Source organism: Anas platyrhynchos, chromosome Z, assembly GCF_047663525.1.
Source record: "Anas platyrhynchos isolate ZD024472 breed Pekin duck chromosome Z, IASCAAS_PekinDuck_T2T, whole genome shotgun sequence".
In the NCBI taxonomy this organism is placed as follows: Eukaryota; Metazoa; Chordata; class Aves; order Anseriformes; family Anatidae; genus Anas; species Anas platyrhynchos.
The window spans coordinates 24,760,977-24,779,469 of NC_092621.1; the positions used below are offsets into that span (position 1 = coordinate 24,760,977).

An 18,493-nucleotide genomic window follows, 5' to 3' on the forward strand; every position below is an offset into this window, starting at 1 on the left:
TGCCATTCATGCTTGTCTGCATCATAAAATAGTGCAGTGAAGTTACTGGAAATACTCTTCTATCACAAGCAGGTTGTGTGTGACTAGCATCAGACTGAAGATTTGACTATGCACCTGTAGTGTAACAACAACTGTGTTTATGTAGCATGACCTTGCAAAGGACTGTTAGTATCTGCAATATTTTTACTTTTTCCACTCATTGGCTGGAATCTGGGCACTGGTTGGGTGATTGACAAGGTTCTTATGAAAGCAGAATGAGTTAAAAGAAATTAAATTCTGTCTCTGGAATCAGACCAGAACAACTGCTATGGTGCACATTTCTGTTTGCATGGATGGTATCTGTATGAACATGCATACATGTTGTAGCCATAGCTAAGTAGCTGTTGAAATTTTACCTTTAGAGATCACATTTCTACACAGTATCTGACCGAAATGTACAGAGATGTAGATTAATAGTCAACAACTGCATAAAATATGAAAAATGTGCATAAATCAGGGCCACAAAAGCATATCATAGCTCAATATTTATTTTCTTTAAGTAAGGAGCAAAGGACATATTATCCTTTTTGTCTCTGAAAATGTTAATCATGATTGAAAAAGTTTATTTATGACAATAACAAGTAGAATTTTTTATTCTAATAATCAGCAAACTGAAAATGATTTTGTTTGCACTGCAAATCTATTCTTGAGAATGTCTTGTCTAATATAAAATTAACAAATATTTATGAAGTTATTGATTTATCTCATTTCAAAATTTTCATTTTTGCTATGAAGAAAAATTTCCACTATAAATCTTAAACCTGGCCAATTGTGTATGTGACCTCTCCTATTAAGGCACAGCAGAAAAAACATATAAATTTATTCTTTCAAGTAAATATATATTTCCATATATTTTATAATGTTTAAGAATTCAAAGGTTTTACTTTGCATCCTTAATAATTGTCTTTTGTAGGTTGGTACCACAAATATAAGCCATATGTTAACACCTAGAGGAAAAGTTTATGCTGAACTAACAGTCTCTCAACTGTATCCAGGAGAATTTATGCTTATAACTGGCTCAGGATCAGAACTCCATGATCTGAGGTGAGTTTATTTTTCATACAGTAAGTACATAGTGCTGTACAGTCACATTAATATAGAAACCTTTTTTATTAAGTGCCAAATTCTTAATTATTGCTCAATAATCCTTGCACTAGGTTCAAGAGAATTCTACTTATTCATTGATCTTGGTTTCTTAGAAACTCAATCAAGTTGAATCCTGAAATATTATCAGTTGAATACTGGCTTAATTGTTGGTGAAAAAGGTGGATAGAATAATTTACTGATAGTTATGTAATATACTCTAATGTGAGTAGTTCTTGTTTTGTTATTGAGCTTGTTTGGATTTGGCATTGTATGATGGAACACAGCACAGTTGTCCCTTTCTAGTGTTTTCTCTTACGCAAAAAAGAGAATTGGCTTTTAACACAGATGACCCCAGATACAATGACCTGGCCAGCAGAGATGGGTAATACAGTCTTCCTGATACTGTGATAATGTCTTCTGCTTTGGGCTCTGGGGTCACAAAGTGAAATAAAAGAAATAAAGGAACTAGAAGCAGTTGCAGCTTGACTTGTTTTCATTTGTTGTTGCTGTTTTTTGTTTTTTTTTTTTTTTTCAATTACATGCACATTGGAAATGACATTTCTAGTGCTATTAGTAGTTAGTACACACATACTGAAAAAAAAATATTCTTATGGGAGATTGCTGACAAATCAGTTCTTCAAAATGAATCAATACATAAAGGACTGACATTTGCTGCCTTAACATATGATGAATAATGTACTGCTTCATAACAGTCCCAGTAGGACCATTGGCACATTCAGGAACCAAATGCAAGTAAGAAAGGGTAGCCCTAATGTATTTACTTTTAAAGAATTTCTACCATCTTATTTTGTACTCCCCTGGGCCTGAGATCTTTAAACACTTTTTAACAAAACAGTAATTTATATTATTTCAAATATATTCCTTTTATTTATTTTACAAAATTCCTGAAAGACAGTACCCAGATGATGCATTTAATTCAAGCAAGACTCAAAACTAAACTTTCTGGCAATACTGTAAATATTATATTCAGGAAGCAACAATCCCATTTGTACATTTCTGTTAACACAGAAATTTATCTTGATTTTTTTTTACTTTCATTGTATTTATATCTTTTTGTATGTCAAGTTTTATTAACACATGAATCCAAAGACAGATTGATGTTCAGTCTTACAATATTACGTCTTTTTCTTATCTTGGAAATAGAAAAGAAGTAGTCAGCATGGATTAACCAAGAAGTCATGCTTGTCCAAGCTGTTAAGTTTCTATGATGGAATGGCTAGCCTAGTGGATAAGGGGAGAGTGGTGGGTATTGTCCACTTGGAGTTCAGTAAGGCCTTTTACACTGTTCCCCATAAGATCGTTGTAGACAAGTTGTTGATGTATGAGCTAGATGGGCAGACAGGGAGGTGGATTGAAAAGTGTCTGAATGGCTGAGCCCAGAGGGTGGTGGTCAGTGGTGCAAAGTCTAGTTGGAGGCCAGTAACCAGTGGTGTACCTACCAGGGGTCAATGCTGGGTCCAGTCTTGTATAACACCTTCTTCATTAATGATCTGAATGATGGGGCATAGTATACCCACTGCAAGTTTGCAGATGACATAAAACTGGTAGGATATGCCAGACTGATATGCCAGAGTGTTTTCAGTGTAGTGCCATCCAGAGGGACCTCAACAGTCTAATGAAATGGGCTGGCAGGAGCCTCATGATGTTCAACAAGAACTGCAGACTCCTGCACCTGAGAAGGAACAACCTCTTGCAGCAATAAATACTGGGGGCAAGCCACCTGGAAACCAGCTTGGCAGAAAAGTCCTGGGGGTCCTGGTGGACACCAAGGTGAACATGAGCCAGTAGTGTGCCTTACAGCAAAGAAAGCTAATGGTATTCTGTGCTGCAGTAGGCAAAATACTGGCAGCAGGTTGAGCAGATTTCCCTCCCTTCAGTACTGGTGAGGCCATACCTGGAGTACTGTGTCTAGTTCTTGGCTCCCCATTAGAAGAGAGACCTGGACATTCTGGAGAGAATCCAGTGAAGGGCCATAAAGATGGTGAAGAGGCTGGAACGTCTCTCCTATGAAGAAAGGTTGAGAGATTTGAGATGCTTAGCCTGGGTAGGAGAAGACTTATAAGAAAACTTGTCAATGTATGTATAAATGCCTGAAGGGAGGGTGCAAAGAGGAAGGAACCAAGCTTTTCTTGGTGGTGCCCAGTGGCAGGACAAGACACAGTGGGTACAAACTGCAACACAGGAGATTCTGTCTAAACATTAGCAAATGTTTTTTTTTTTTTACTGTGTGGGTGACAGAGCACCAGCATAGGAGGCCCAGATAGGTTTTGAAGTCTGCCTCCATGGAGATACACAAAAGATGCCTGCATGTTATTCTGGGAAGCCTGTTCTGGGTGTCCCTGCTCAAGCAGGAATTGGACTAGATAACCCCCAGAGGTCCTGTCCACTCTCAACTATTCTGTGATTTTGGGATTCCACCCATTTAAATTTTCAGCTTTCATTACTGTACCACAGATAACTGTGTTCCTATACTGGTTATCTCAACAGAAGGTGACAGTAACAAAAAAACATTTCCTTTTTAATGTTTATATGAATCAGTTATTTTTGATGTATAAAATTAACATCAATGTTGTGTTTTACATGCAGATGGATAGAAGAGGAGATAGTGAGAGGTGGATACAAGGTTGAAATAGAAAATGTGACAGATGAGATGGGAGTACTTGGTGTAGCAGGTCCATACGCACGACAGGTCCTCCAGAAGTTGACAGCTGAGGATCTGAGTGATGTTTCATTTAAGTTTCTCCAGTCTAAACATTTGAAACTCTCTGATATTGCTGTTACTGCCATTAGGATATCATACACAGGTAAGTGATAGAGAAGAAAGACGGAATAAAAAAGGAAAGAGGACAAAAAAGACTAAAGCTAAAAATAGATTGAAAAATAAATCTCATTATGTATTCATAGGTAGTAGGTGCACCACACTTTATTTTTAAATGTGTAAGAAAATGCAGTACATTGATTTTTCAGATGTGTTCTGGTCATGGTCTGTTCCAAATTTTCCAAGACCCTCTTCTCTAGAATACCCTATGGTGTAAATATTTATTTTACAGAACAAAAGGCCAGTTCTGATAACCTCTGTGGTATTTGCTGCAAAACCAACGTCAGGAATTGTTTTTGGATTACCGTATATTATTGTTTGTCAAGTGCTTTCAAAATGTAACACTGAAGTGCTGAGTATTTGTTTTTCTCAGTTAGTTTTTATTTCTTTTTATTTCCATCTCTACTTCAATGAACTGAATTCAGGGCATTCTGAAGCAGCTGAAGTGATGAAACACACTCACTTTATTCTTATTTACACTCAGTTACATTTGCTCTTCGCTTGCCAACTCATCACCTGCTTGTAATGCCTTTGAACTTCATTGCTAATTGTGAGTTCACTACATGACCTTCCCTTACCAGTTATATTTTATTGTTCCCTTTCTATACCTTCCCCTTCCGTGTTACAGTTTCAGTTACAGTTTAAATTAGAAAAATAGTACCTCCGCTTAAGATCTGGGGCAAGAACTACTCTTGTAGTTCTTGCAGGGAATTTGACTTTCTATATGATTGCAGAATTGACCTCTAATGTGAATTAACACAGCAGTGATCCCCACTTTTACCAATGAAGAGACTGCATTTATTAGGATTGTTTCATTGTTGAGTTGATTAAACTGCTAGTCTTGTTTGTCAAACAGGTGAATTGGGCTGGGAGCTGTATCATAGAAAAGAAGACTCTGTAGCTCTTTACAGTGCAATCATGGAAGCTGGCCAAAAAGAGGGAATTGACAACTTTGGAACATATGCTCTGAATGCTTTAAGGCTAGAAAAGGGCTTCCGAGCCTGGGGGGCAGAGGTCAGGAAATAAAACTTTTTAATTATTATCTTTGTTTATTTTCTTTATTTCATTATGACTATACATCTTATAGTTAGACTTAACAAAGATAGTATTTGTTCCAGTTTCTAAGTTTAGCATGAAAATAAAATTTACTTTGAACAGGCGAAAACTCTGTTATTCTGAACGATGTCTTTTCTAAATAAATATAACTACTACACAACATTTCTTTACTGGCAAAGAGACACATGCTGATTTAATGATGTTTTTGTATCTTGTGCAAAATTATGAGGGTTTTGCTGAGCTCTAGTCTTCTGAAATCAAAGGTTTGGCCGATAGGTTCTGAAAACATTTTATTTTTGTAGTAACTATGTCATGGGAGGCCAATTATTTTTACTTCCTAATGTGTTTGGAACTTTTTCATTTCTCATTAGCTTCTTTCTGCTGAATTTGCTCATTCACAGTAAAGAACTACTCAGGGGAGCTAGAGAATTTGTGGAAAATCATTATAATTTCCGCTTACCTGATTTTTTTTTCTAATTCTTTGGAAAGGAAAGAACTCACAAAGGTGAAATGCTGGACATTTGGGAATCCTTTCCCTTTGTCCATGTATAACCGCTTTCATTCTTGCTGCCTAACAAACCATATGTCCCTCTTCCCCTTGATGGGAAAGTGATAAAAAAAGCTGGCATTGTATTTTATTTTCATCTCCAGATAAGGCATTTTTGTGTGTTACAGTTAATGTTTATACCTCAGTTATTCAAGCTTCTGCAGGTTCCAAAGTCTTGTTTCTTACTAAAGTGTGTATTACTTTGCATACTGAAAGTTAAGTGAAAGATTTACAGATCTATGCTTTATATTAAGGATAATAGCAAATATTCTGCTTCAAGTCACATATAAAAAAATTATGATGTATTCAAATGGAGGCTGCACATCAGTAGTGTAGATGACATTGACCCAGGAGTAAAAAGAAGATTTCATATAGTAATAGTAATAGTAATAGTAATAGTAATAGTAATAGTAATAGTAGTAATGAAAGTAAAACCTGTGACAGTCCCTCAGTCCCTCATGTATAGATGGCCTTTTCTTTTTTTTTAACAGATGAACTGTGACACAAATCCCTTGGAAGCTGGACTGGAATATTTTGTAAAGCTAAACAAGGTATATGTCCTATGATTTTTAAAGTGTTCCATTATGTACAAGGTTATATTAAGTGTATAAAAAGAAAAATGTAATTATCTGTAGAATAGAATAGGTATTAGAAAGCAAACTGACCAACTATTTTCACATTATTCAAGAATAATTATGAAGTATCTTTAATATATGCATATTTACATGCTTCTTGGTAACAAAATTATATCTTAGATCAGAAATTTGCAAGTAATAAATTTAAGTAATTAATTTAATTTAATTTAAATCAATATCAAAAATAACTCGAGTGTCGTTTATTTTTCTAGATAAATTTTTTATGTGCTTTTGCAAGCACATATTGTCCATATAAAAGCTGAACAAACCTGTTCATATTATGAAAACATTTGACTTACTTAGTCTTGTTAAAGGAGTTTTCTATAGCACCTTTATCTCTGTCTATCACTTCGGTAGAGTTTTTGGATTTTTCAGAAGAACTGCTGACTGACAACTCAAATTTGAGTCAAATATAAGATCTCATTTTGGTAAAAAAATGTAGTTCTTGACAGAATTTCTGAAGTGATCCTCAATTGTAAATTGTTACTGTCTGATTTGAATTCCAGAGAATGAGACTAGTTGAATTTAAATGTGTGATAAAAGTGAAAACATATTATCTTATCTTCCTTTATTAGCAACTCAATTTTCAATTTTTATATCTGAAAAGGATAAAAAATCAGATAATATATGACACTTGATTATTTTTATTATGTCATATGGAGGCACTGTGGAACTGATAAAAATAATCCCAAACTTTTAAGTAACAGCTCCATATAAGCTATAAATCTTTATCTTTGGGTAGGCAAGAGTTACAGGCTCAAGTTAAACATAAAAAGGTGCTTTTGTCTATATGAGATGAGTGTACTGGTTATAAGAGGAACAAACATAGGAACATGCTTTTTCTCTCAAACTGTTAAACCTCTCCATATGTGTTAAATCATGATTGCTTTAATGCAGGGTTGATGAAATATCCATTCTTACCCCAGTCTAACATCAGTGTGTGCTCTAGCATGAAATACAAGTTCTGAAGTTATTCCTGCCCAATTATGGAGCTTATCCACTGGAATGGATGACAGTGGCCCTTCCTACATGTAGTCAAGCTACAGCTGTCTCCATTGGTTTGTGTAATTTTGCCCTGGTCAGAGGAAGTGTCCTATGCAAAGGAAATATGAAGTCTTGTCTGTTAGGTTAATGTTTTATTTAATCACCAAGGACTTCCCCATCTTGAGGAAAGCATTAGCAGAGAGATGAAATGGAAAATAATGTTATTGTTTCTTGTTTTTCTTTCTACTTCCATTTGATATGCCTATTTTTATTTGGTTGTTTGTTTGGTTGTTTTGTTTTGTTTTAAGTATAGATAGGAAAGCAGCCATATACAGGAGAAGTTTATTTGCCAAAATGCCCATGCAGAACATGCAAAGGCACTAATGTGCATGAAGCAATTCTTTCTTTACTGCTCTGCACTCTTCTCTGCATGGCTATTCATGGTAGACAAATACATGTGAAGTGAACCTCTAGCACAGATGCAGAATGTCAGCCTAAAACATTTGCCAGTTTTTTTTTTTTTTTTTTTTTTTTTTTTTTTTTGAACTAATGTGAAGAAAGAAATAATCAATGTTTGTTTACTGACTGAGAGAAGAGGGCAGTTGTGACTGTATGTTGACACTGCGGAGGTACCTGAGTTAACTCAGATATTGGAAGCAATCTAAACACTGTAGCATGAAGCACCATGTGAGATTGTTTACTCTGCTTCTTGGCAGCTTGGGGTTGTGAGTCCCATTTTTAGTTACAATTCTCTGCATCTGGTTTGGTGTCCATTTGGCATGGCATAGACCTCCCATTATCACCTGTTCCTATTGTCAAGGAAACTCTTTTCCAAAAAGTCCATGAGATAAGCAACAAATCCTTCTGTTTGCATTCTTGTTCTGCTGGAAATTTCTGACAGGGATTATTCCTTTAACCATTCACCCCCAACTGGAGAGGGTTTATTTCTGCGCAAATTAAAACAAAAATAAACTATTCAGCTAATTATTACAGAGTGCTTCTTACTGTGCAACAAGTAGCTGAAATAGCTCACAAAATGGGCAGAAAGACTTAACTTCAATATGCGTGAATCTTGAGTGGTATGTCATGGAAAATGTAAACAGCTCATAAACAGATGAAAGTGAATGAACCACCAAATGACAATGAAGGTAATACAATCAGAAATATTTTAATTTCCACAAAAGAACATTCAAATGTCTGGCAAATAAATATGAAGAGATGTAAATTCCCCATAAAATTCTCATATTTCTCTGTGTGTAAATGTCTTAGTGTATACATCATCTTCAGGTACATATAGACTAGTAATTTTATTTGTGATGAGTAGTGGGGAAAAAATCTTCAAAGCTTAAGTTGATTTTTTTTTTCTTCACAATCTATTATAGCACAACAGCAAATAAACCTGTTCTCAAGATTTCTGTGGCAAGTTTCATTTTATCAATTCAGACTAGAAAGATAGTATTGTTCTATGTATCTTCCTCTGGCTTCTGTTTAGTACTCCTTCTTTCTTCTGTTGGTGTTAGCTGCTTCCTCAGATGAGCAGAATGGACTGTGATTAAATCCTATGGTAGTAGGATTTCCAATTTAGTGTGCATGTCATCTTTGTAAATTCTTAAGAAAATCTTCCTGTTTCAGGGGTGGGATTTTTTTTTAATACCTGTTATCTTTTTATTCATCTTGTTTTACTAAATGTTCTTAGATAGCCTCACTCACTAATATTTCTTCTCATGAATAAGCACTGCTACTAAATATTCTGTAGGGTCCTAATTGACTTTGTGGCAAGAAATTCACAGGACATCTTTAGAAAAGAAAAAGTTGCAACTCTTTGCTTCGTATAACAGGCTACCACTTTAGTTCCACCTGACATTTTCAGCTTTGTATGGTTCAGGTGGTATATCATCTCTAAATGCTTTTTATTTCTCAAAATCATGGTTTAAATGTAACTCTTTTGTCAAATACCGTAGAAAATATGAACAATTACCAAATGTTAATTCCAGAGTCTCACCCTTTGTTTACCTTGCTGTATGTATAAAATTTTGTGTGTAAAATTAAAGAGACCTCCCAGTCCTGAAGGTAATATAGTCTCCCTGGGCAGTCTAGTCTAACAATTCACCATCCTTATGTTAGAAAATATTTTCTTACCATACTTCAAAGTTCTAACTGATTGTTATGTTCACTACTGACATACAGAAATAAAATATTTCCTTCGTCTTTTCAGAATATGCTTGTGTCTTAAAAATCTGCGAGCATTTACAATTTTCTCAAGTGGCTGATTGTTAGTAGCTTATTCTTAAAACAGCCTGATTTTCTATTGTGCATAGAGGACCCAATAAACTTAATGTTAGAGTGAAAAACAAGGGACTCTTTCAGAATGATTTTCCACGTGAATCCAGTAGTGACAACAATCTTCAGGAGTATACTGCTACAAAATTCCATATTTAATTGTTTTTTGTTTGTTCTTTTTTTTTGTTTTATTTTGATTTGTTTTTCTATTATTTGCTGTGCTATGTACAAGACTGCCATCTTCTGGGCACTGTCTTCAGCAACAGCTCACTGGGAGGGAAATGCAGCAGATGACGGAAAAACCCTTTGGATTCCGTCCTAATGTATTCTTCCAGGCTTCATTCAGTGCGAGAGGTTAGCTAATATGTAGCATTTGTTTTACGCTAGTAGGAATACCTTTGTCAGACAGTGTTTCTTTACTGAAGTCCTGTTTATTTACTGGGGCAATTTATTTTTTCGGTGTTGTGCCCCATCCCCTTTAATAACTTTATTGATGTTTTGGATGAGGGAATTGAGTGCACCCTCAGTAAGTTTGCAGATGAAACCAAGACAGGGGGAAGTGTTGATCTGCTGGAGAGTGGGAAGGCCCTACAGAGGGACCTGGGCAGGTTGGGTTGATGGGCAGAGGCCAATGGGATGAGGTTCAACATGGCTAAGAGCCGGGTCCTGGTGAAGGCCTGGTAAAGGGCCTGAAACACAAATCCTATGAAGAGCAGCTGAGAGTACTGGGGTTGTTTAGTTTGGAGAAGAGGAGGCTCAGGAGAGACCTTATTGTTCTCTGCAACTCCCTGAAAGGAAGGTGTGGGGAGCTGGAGGTCGGCCTCTTCTCACAGGTAACTAGAGATAGGACTAGAGGGAATGGCCTCAAGTTGCACCAGAAGAGGTTCAGGTGGGAAATGAGGAGACATTTCTGCTCAGAAAGAGCAGTCAGGCACTGGGACAGGTTGCCCAGGGAGGTGGTGGAGTCACCGTCCCTGGGGGTGTTCAAGGGAAGGTTGGACATGGTGTTTATGGACATGGCTTAGTGGGTGACAATGGCAGTAGGGTGATGGTTGTACCAGATGATCTTGAAGGTCTTTTCCAACCCTAATGATATTACGATTCTGTGATTCACCTTTTATTATTATTATTATTATTATTATTATTATTATTATTATTATTATTATTATTAGTAGTAGTAGTAGTAGTAGTAGTAGTAGTAGTAGTAGTAGTAGTAGTAGTATTTCTACCAGATTATATATTACCCACAATCTCCTTCCCTTCGCGTTTTCTTTTCTTAGGCCCACTATACCAGAGCTTCCTTCCTTACTTCCTTTCTTTCTATTTGTTTTAGCCTTGTGCTTCATTTCAGCTTCTTTCCCTGTTGACTTCTCACTATTTCTGTCTCATCTCTACCAAGCCTGCACAGTAAATGCCTGCATTTAGATGTCAAACAATGCTTCTAAGACAAAAAGTGTCTATCTCTTCTGACTTTTGCATTGAATTTCTATGGTGGCTTTTATGTTTACACCTATTGGGCACGTGAATGTTTAATTACTTCCTTATTTTTTATGAATAGAAGTTGAGTGACATGCCCAGCAGAATGCAGATGGTGAATGACTGTAAATCAAAGATACCGTCCTTGAACATTGACCTACGTTCCAGCACAACTACACAGGACTTGTTATCCCATGGGAAACTAAGATAAACAGCTTTAAATTGTGCCACCATCATTTTATTCCTTTGTCAAATTCAAGTAGCAAGTTCAATCTTACATGTTCATGCCCTCCTCTTTCCAGTTGTTTTGTCTCCCTCCTTTCCACTCTCCCAGAACTGCCCCTCAGTTGTGCCAGTCTAAGTCTTTGTGTTACCACCGTTTAAAGAGCGGTGTTCTGCTTTAGTAAAGCAAAGAACAATGGATATTTCTAGGAAAAAAAGTTATTTTCATCATTTTACAAGTGCAGTTTTGAGAAAGAACAACCAAAATTGTTGAACTGGAAGAAAGTAAGACATACATGCTGGCTCTGATTCTCTGCAGCATTGATGCATACATGGTCATTTATATCATCATGAGTGCAAAATGCTATTATGATCTGGTACTACTTTCTGACTCTACACTTATATCATGTAGCTTGTAGCACTGTTAATCAGTGGTATGAGATCAAAACCTTTCACCTGCAGGAGACTTGTAGGTTTCAAAGGGTTGGAGGCAAGGAGTGAAAAGGGGTTGCCAGAAAAACAACCTCTTTTAGCCATTTGCATCTGCTTCCAATTTTTAATTGAATTTTGTTTTATTTAAATAACCACTGACTTCAAAATGGGAAGCGTATTTGGAAGATCATAGTAGGTGATTGATTTTTATCTTCTTGCTTCTTCTTGCAGTATAAAGCATATAATGCAGTCTTGATTTTTGGAATGCCTAATATTTGCTGACTGACTGTGCAGGGAGCACAGCTCCAGCCCTTCAGTGCTGGACAGGCCCACCTGCTACAGCTTCTGTTAATTCCCCCTTATTGTAAATGTCTGTCCATCCTTCCCTTACTCTGACTCACATCCTTCCTGTTCAGAGAGGAATGAACATAGTAGTGATCGCTGACAAAACCTGGAATAAGGCAGTGTTTTGTGCCACCTCTTCTCCAAGCAAGAAAATGAGAGAGGGGAGAAGAAAGAGATTTTACTTAAGTTGGGATAATGTGGTTGGGGAAAGGCAGAAAGCTATGAAAAAGAACAGTGACAGTTAAGAGGTACTAGACCCAGTGTATTTGAGGAGGACACCTTTATTTATCTATTTTTTCCTCTCTCTCTTTCCCTCTATGTTTATTATGCCTATAACTTTTGTTCAATGTACCTTTCCACCCAAATCCTGTCCCTATTCAAATTAAGATTTAGGTGTGGAATACTCTATATAATACTCTATCATATTCTATTGTTACTTCATCTGGTGTACAGAGGGTCATGAAAACAGAAGATTTATCCCATTAATTTACACAGAGCATGAAATACAGTGGAAAAATATCTGCGGTGATTTTGTTGACTGTATAAAATCCACTCCTAGGTCACTCCCACTGTGTTCATTGGATTACATAACACAATAGACACCCACTGAGCTAGAAATTGTGAGCCAAAATAATTCAACATTTTATCAGCAGTTTATTTCATATCAATTTCTTAGAGCTGGTCATTTGCATACAAGGAGGACTTAGACAGATTGAATGAAAGATGCAGGTGCCATACATACTGACTGTCCATAAATGCCTTTGAAAACTGTTTTGTGTAGTGTAAACTGCAGCTTTGGTTTGCTGCAGAAAAATAAAATTATCAAATATTTGCTACCTGTGGAGTAAAATGATCCTCAGTTGTCACCCTGTGATATCATTTGGAGTGATACCCTGAAATAATTCAAGAGCATCCAAGTAAAAATAATTAATTTCAAAATATTGCATTAATGCTGTCTCCGGTGTGTCGTAATGCAATGGTTATAGCAGATTGCAGCAGCTGTTGGTGCTGCCTAACTCAGTTGGGTGGCTTTGTGTACATAATTTGGCTTTAAGCCCACATTCATAAGCAGGATACCAAATACATTACAATACTTTGTTATTAAAAGAGATTTGCATATCTTTCCTTCCAATTAATGTTGAAGGGATATGACATTTGTTTTCCTAGAAACCCACACTTAATTCTACTAAGCTGCACAATTTAAAAAAGAAAATTGAAAGCTTTATAGGTAATTTATATTTTTTACATCCCGCAAGAAACAAGAGATTTTAATGAAGAATTAGAAACAGTATCTGTATGCCTTGTAAATCAAGCACATTTGAAACACATTTGAAGTACATTAAACTTTTCAGGATATAACACCGTGCCTCAAATCACCTAATTGGTTAATGTCTCCTAATGTCTTAAAAAAAAAAAAAAAAAAGTGGTTTTATCTTGTGCTAGTAACTGTTACAAGATGAAAGCCTGATGAGAAGGGTAAGGCAAAAATATATCTTTGATATGGTAATAGACGAGATAATCCATGGGCTTCCTGAAGCTATATGCTATTTGAAAATCTTAACTGATTTGTCTTTGTGAAACAATTTTCTCTTAATACCAGTGCATAAAGTAAAAAGCACAACCCTTCTTTTTTGCTTCTGTCAAAATGCACTCAAAAATCATACACCTAAGCCATAAATGTTGTCCTTTTCTTGCTTCTAAAAAGTGTTTTTACTTACTGTGAAAAACGTTACATCTGCTCCATCTTAGTGCTTTGGGAACTCATGCCAAGATAATGAAAATTCTTCTGTGTTTTAGGCTTAGCTTAATGAGACTCTCATTATTCTGCGCTGTAAAAGTTTTGTATTGTTTCTCCATGTCAAGTGATTGTATAGGAACAATAGGAGCTTGACACTTGACGTTGGAATTGTTTGGTGTTTCCCTTTGTTTCTGTTCTTTGTTTCTGTTGTTTTATTCTTTCTTTCTTTTTCTTTTTCTTTTTCTCTTTCTCTTTCTTTTTCTTTTTCTTTTTCTTTTTCTTTTTCTTTTTCTTTTTCTTTTTCTTTTTCTTTTTCTTTTTCTTTTTCTTTTTCTTTTTCTTTTTCTTTTTCTTTTTCTTTTTCTTTTTCTTTTTCTTTTTTCAGAATATTCCTATTAGTGATTTATGCTGTTTTGAATGGGATTTCATCTTGCATTATGTTTAGTGTGACAACCTAAAAGAAATAGAAACAGACTGACTATTTTTCTTCTAGAAACAGGAAGCAGTTACCAAGAATAGACACTATGAGTTTGAATGAATCAGTTTCCAAAATGCTGTTTGGATTGGAATGAACAACCTCATGCACACACACATACACACAGACTTACTCATAAATCAGAAATGAATAATGGTGGAAATGTGGTCAGTACAATTGATGTGGATACCCACAAACTGTAGAATAAGAAGAGTGATTTAGTCGTATTCATATAGCTGTAATTTCTGAAGAGGTTGTTTTAAATGTTTTAAAAATGTATGTGTGAGTGTGTGTATATATTTACATAGATATATATACACATAGATATAGATATATATATACATATATATATGTATTATACACACTGATGCCAGTCATAGATTTTTAGCTATGTTGATATAATGTTCATATAAGTGTATGTTGATGTATGTATATACACATTTATATACTCATTTTATATACATACATATATATACACATATATATACATATTTATATACTCATTTTTGCAGACTGGGTGGATGTGGGTGTGTATGTATTTTGCAAAGTCTGAATTCTAGGTTACCTCTGGGTTATTTTTGCAGGTCTGAATTCTAAAAAGACAAGAAATTTTTTAAACTTTAAGGAATATAAATCCACACAGAAAAAGCCCATTGCATGTAAGCCCCTAGATCCATCTCCAGGTAGCATAAGAACTACACAGTGCTCTGGGTCAAAAGCCTGTCCCAGCAGAAATCATTCTGGGCAAGAATTTCGTTTTTTATCTGCAATGAATAGGCAAAGAATGTTCCAGAAATATGAAAACTGTAAAACCAGCAAGGTGCTTAGAATTTTCCGTAATTGTTTCCATACCTAAAAGGTAATCAATGAATGAAAGTCAGATTTATTTATTTATTTGCTGTCAATCTCAAGGTTCCAAGTAGATTAACAGGAGTTAACTGACATCTATACACTTAATTTCAAATGACCCATTAAAGCAGCGCTCATATGCTACAAGGTCATACTCAAGGCTCTGATTATGATTGATGCATTAGCCTTTATAGAAAGTATTTTTTCATTTGTAAATAGGAAATTACAGAGGTAAAAATTAACAAAAAACTTTGAATTAAAAAAAGAAAACACACACACACACACACAAAAAAAAAAAAAAAAAAACACGAAAATGATACATGTTTTGAAGGCTTTTCATCTCTCTCTACGTCCTTGCATTTACAAGTACCTGAATACTCCACAAAAAAGAAGCCATGCTGTCAGTACAGAGCTATGTCAATACTATGTGATACTGCATTCCCAAAGTTGTGGGTTACAATTCTTTTTGCTTTTGGAAAACTGCAGGGTGACTCAGTAGAGAAAAAGTGCATAAATTAGAATAATTTAATTCTTTTAATTAATTAATCTAGCATAAAAATACAGTCAGAAACTAGTTCTTAGAGTCCTGTATGACATCACTCTGATACTACTAACAGACCTATGGATGGGGATTTAAAGACATTCCTACTGCCATTTTAGATGGCCTTAATGTGCCAGCCATAACATCCACACTGGGTTGGTAAATAGGATGTGAGGCTGAAGGGAGACCTATCCTCTCCTGGTTCAGCAGGTGGAGGCCCTAGGTCACAGGCCATTTTATTTGAATACTTGTGTTTAGTTCCACGGTTAGATTCCTTGAGACTAATCAACAAACACTACATTGGCATGTTCAGGAAGGGGTTGATTCAGTGTGAACTTCACCTGTAGTATATTTGCTTCTTAGGTATCTCTCTGTCTCATGCGAAGCATATTAGTCTGTGTGTCATGCTGTGGTATACCATCTCACTTGTGTTTCTACTTGTAGGTTATTCCTGTCATAAATATTCCTGTGTAACACAAAAACAATTCTATGAAAAGTGACAAGGAACTACCCAGTAACTACTTATTGTCTGATTTGAGATCCTTGCTTTGTATTTTTCCAACACATCTTGAGAGTTCACAAGTCAATCCTCACAGTCCTGTCTTTTTCTGATGTGGTCTGTATTACATGCTGCCTTTCCCCAAAACGGGGCACAAGTCTTTATCTTCAGTTGATCCACAATGATTTTCAGTCTAACTTGTCCTTAGCTGGTTCATGACATCAGTTGTTTTGTACAATTGCTTGCATAGTCCAGTCTTTCAAAATTTATCAGTGCATTAATAGTTTCTTCAGAGCCTATACGCAGACGTATGTGAATGTGAACAAGATGTACAGTAATAAGAACACATTCCAACTGTGTAATACTGTATTCCAAGTACAATAGGTTGTACTTGTAGTTCTGTTATTACTGCAAAATAATGATTCAGTGCTGACGCATAAGGAGCGACAATGACAAATTCTCAGAGTACAGCACTTTAGAACTATTTATTTTGAACTTCTCTCCATAAACAGAGCACTAACTACAAATGTATTTCAAATATAGTTCTAGGATAGATCTAAGTGGTATAATTCTCTACAGAAGTTAAAGTACGTTACCAGAAATAACATTTTATCTTCAACAATATTTCCCTTCCTTCTCCTAAGCACTCGTCAAATGACTAGAAATCCTGCTTCAGAAATCCTGCTACAAGAACTGTCACATTGACCTAGGACCATGTGCCTTAAAATAGCTTTCACTGTTACTCATCTTCTCAGCAAAGGCTGTAAAGCTAGATGAACTTGTAACTGCTATTATTTTTCTTGCCCACAGGCCAGGATGATGTGGATCTGGCAAATTAGTTGAATGCAAGTCTTTTGTTCTGTCTGATCTATGCCTTTAAATTAAAAAAATAATGGAAAAAAAAAAAAAAAAGGCAGAATTTATAACACACTCTTCCTCATATTTCCTGCACAGATCCAGTCTAATTACTATTTCATCCTCTGTCTGAACTGTCAGCATCATTGAAAGGGGCTTTCTTTTGGCTCTTGAAGCATTCTGTCCAGGACCACCAATTTTCTAACAATTCTTTCTACAGCTTGTTTTTCCACTTTGTTTCCAGCCAACCAAGTAAGGAAGTTACATCTAAGACCTAGGAGACAGCAGTGTGAGGCAAGTCAGTTTCACAGCTACTGGCAGGCAAAACAAGCTCATATCTGTGATCTGGGCTGTAGAATCAGGCTAGCTCAGCCAGCTCAACATCATCACATACAGTGAATACTGTCACATACATCCTTTGGGATTCCAAGCTTTACAGATGGCAACCCCAGTACTTGTCACATGTTTTCGCTGTCTGCTGCTAGAAATGTACTTGTGTCTTCTTAGGCAAGATGGAAAAGGGAACTCCAAATGACAGTGTTATTCTGTATCTAATGTTCTTTGTTATCCCATAAAATGGTGCCTATGGGGAAGAAAACATAGCTTAAAACAAGAACATGGAGAAAGCTGCCAGCTCTGCACCCTGCCACTGAGACACCAAAGCAAACTAGTACCAAGCTACTGATGTGGTTGCTCATAGCATTGAAATGGGTGAGTGTCCACAGAGGGAAGCCAATGCTATAGGATATTCATATTGGAATCCCATTTATTTAATAGAAACTGAAATTAAACTCTTTGTGAGTCTTCTGGCTCACCACTTTAGCTGGGCACACATCTTCCTATGTATGTGTTCCTACTATATTTGAAATTATGAATACTGAAAAGCCTAAGCTCTAGAAAAACTGAATGAAATTACCAAGATACAATATATCAGTATAAAGTATCAAGATAAAAGATACAATATACATCAAAACTTTGATTTAACCTGCATTTCATTCAGAATAAATAAATACTAGGAAAACAAATGAACACAAATATTTTTCTCTCTAACCTTTTTGCATAACCTGAATAATCTAAATATCATTATTATCTGCTATTTTTTCAGCCAGCAGACTTTATAGGAAAGCAAACACTGAAGCAGATTAAAGAAAAGGGGCTCAAACGACGACTGGTATATCTCACCCTGGAAACAGATGATGTTGATCCAGAGGGAAATGAAAGTGTGTGGCATAATGGGAAGGTAAGGACTATATAGATCATGTTACAAGAAACTAAAGTTAATTCCTCATGAACAGAATCTAACTTTGTGTTTCAAGTGTGAATATAGTATTTTTGTTTTACTGTCACAGAACACTTTGAAGGTATGATACCATTTTCTAATCATTAAGCAGGAAGCAAAGACTAACTGTACATTTCTGTAGTGAAAATGTGGAATACTACCATAGAAACTGGAGTTAGACTAAAGTACTACATCATCCACTAAGTCTTCTTGTAAATTCACAATTGTCCTAAGATAATTTTTGAAATTTGCATAAAAAAAAAAAAAAAGCAGTGAAGTTTAAGCCTCTGCAGTTCAGCTCATATTACATGTTGAA

General features: G+C 35.7%; 1 protein-coding gene across 1 annotated transcript in view; it reads left to right on the forward strand.

Moving 5' to 3' along the window:
* DMGDH (dimethylglycine dehydrogenase) overlaps positions 1-18,493 on the forward strand; it is a 47,307-nt gene that overhangs the window by 27,766 nt on the left and 1,048 nt on the right. The window contains exons 11-15 of the mRNA XM_038170073.2: positions 953-1,083; positions 3,733-3,950; positions 4,821-4,978; positions 6,059-6,118; positions 18,004-18,138. Of these exons, the coding sequence (XP_038026001.1) occupies positions 953-1,083; positions 3,733-3,950; positions 4,821-4,978; positions 6,059-6,118; positions 18,004-18,138 (702 nt within the window). The remainder of the gene's footprint in view (positions 1-952; positions 1,084-3,732; positions 3,951-4,820; positions 4,979-6,058; positions 6,119-18,003; positions 18,139-18,493) is intronic.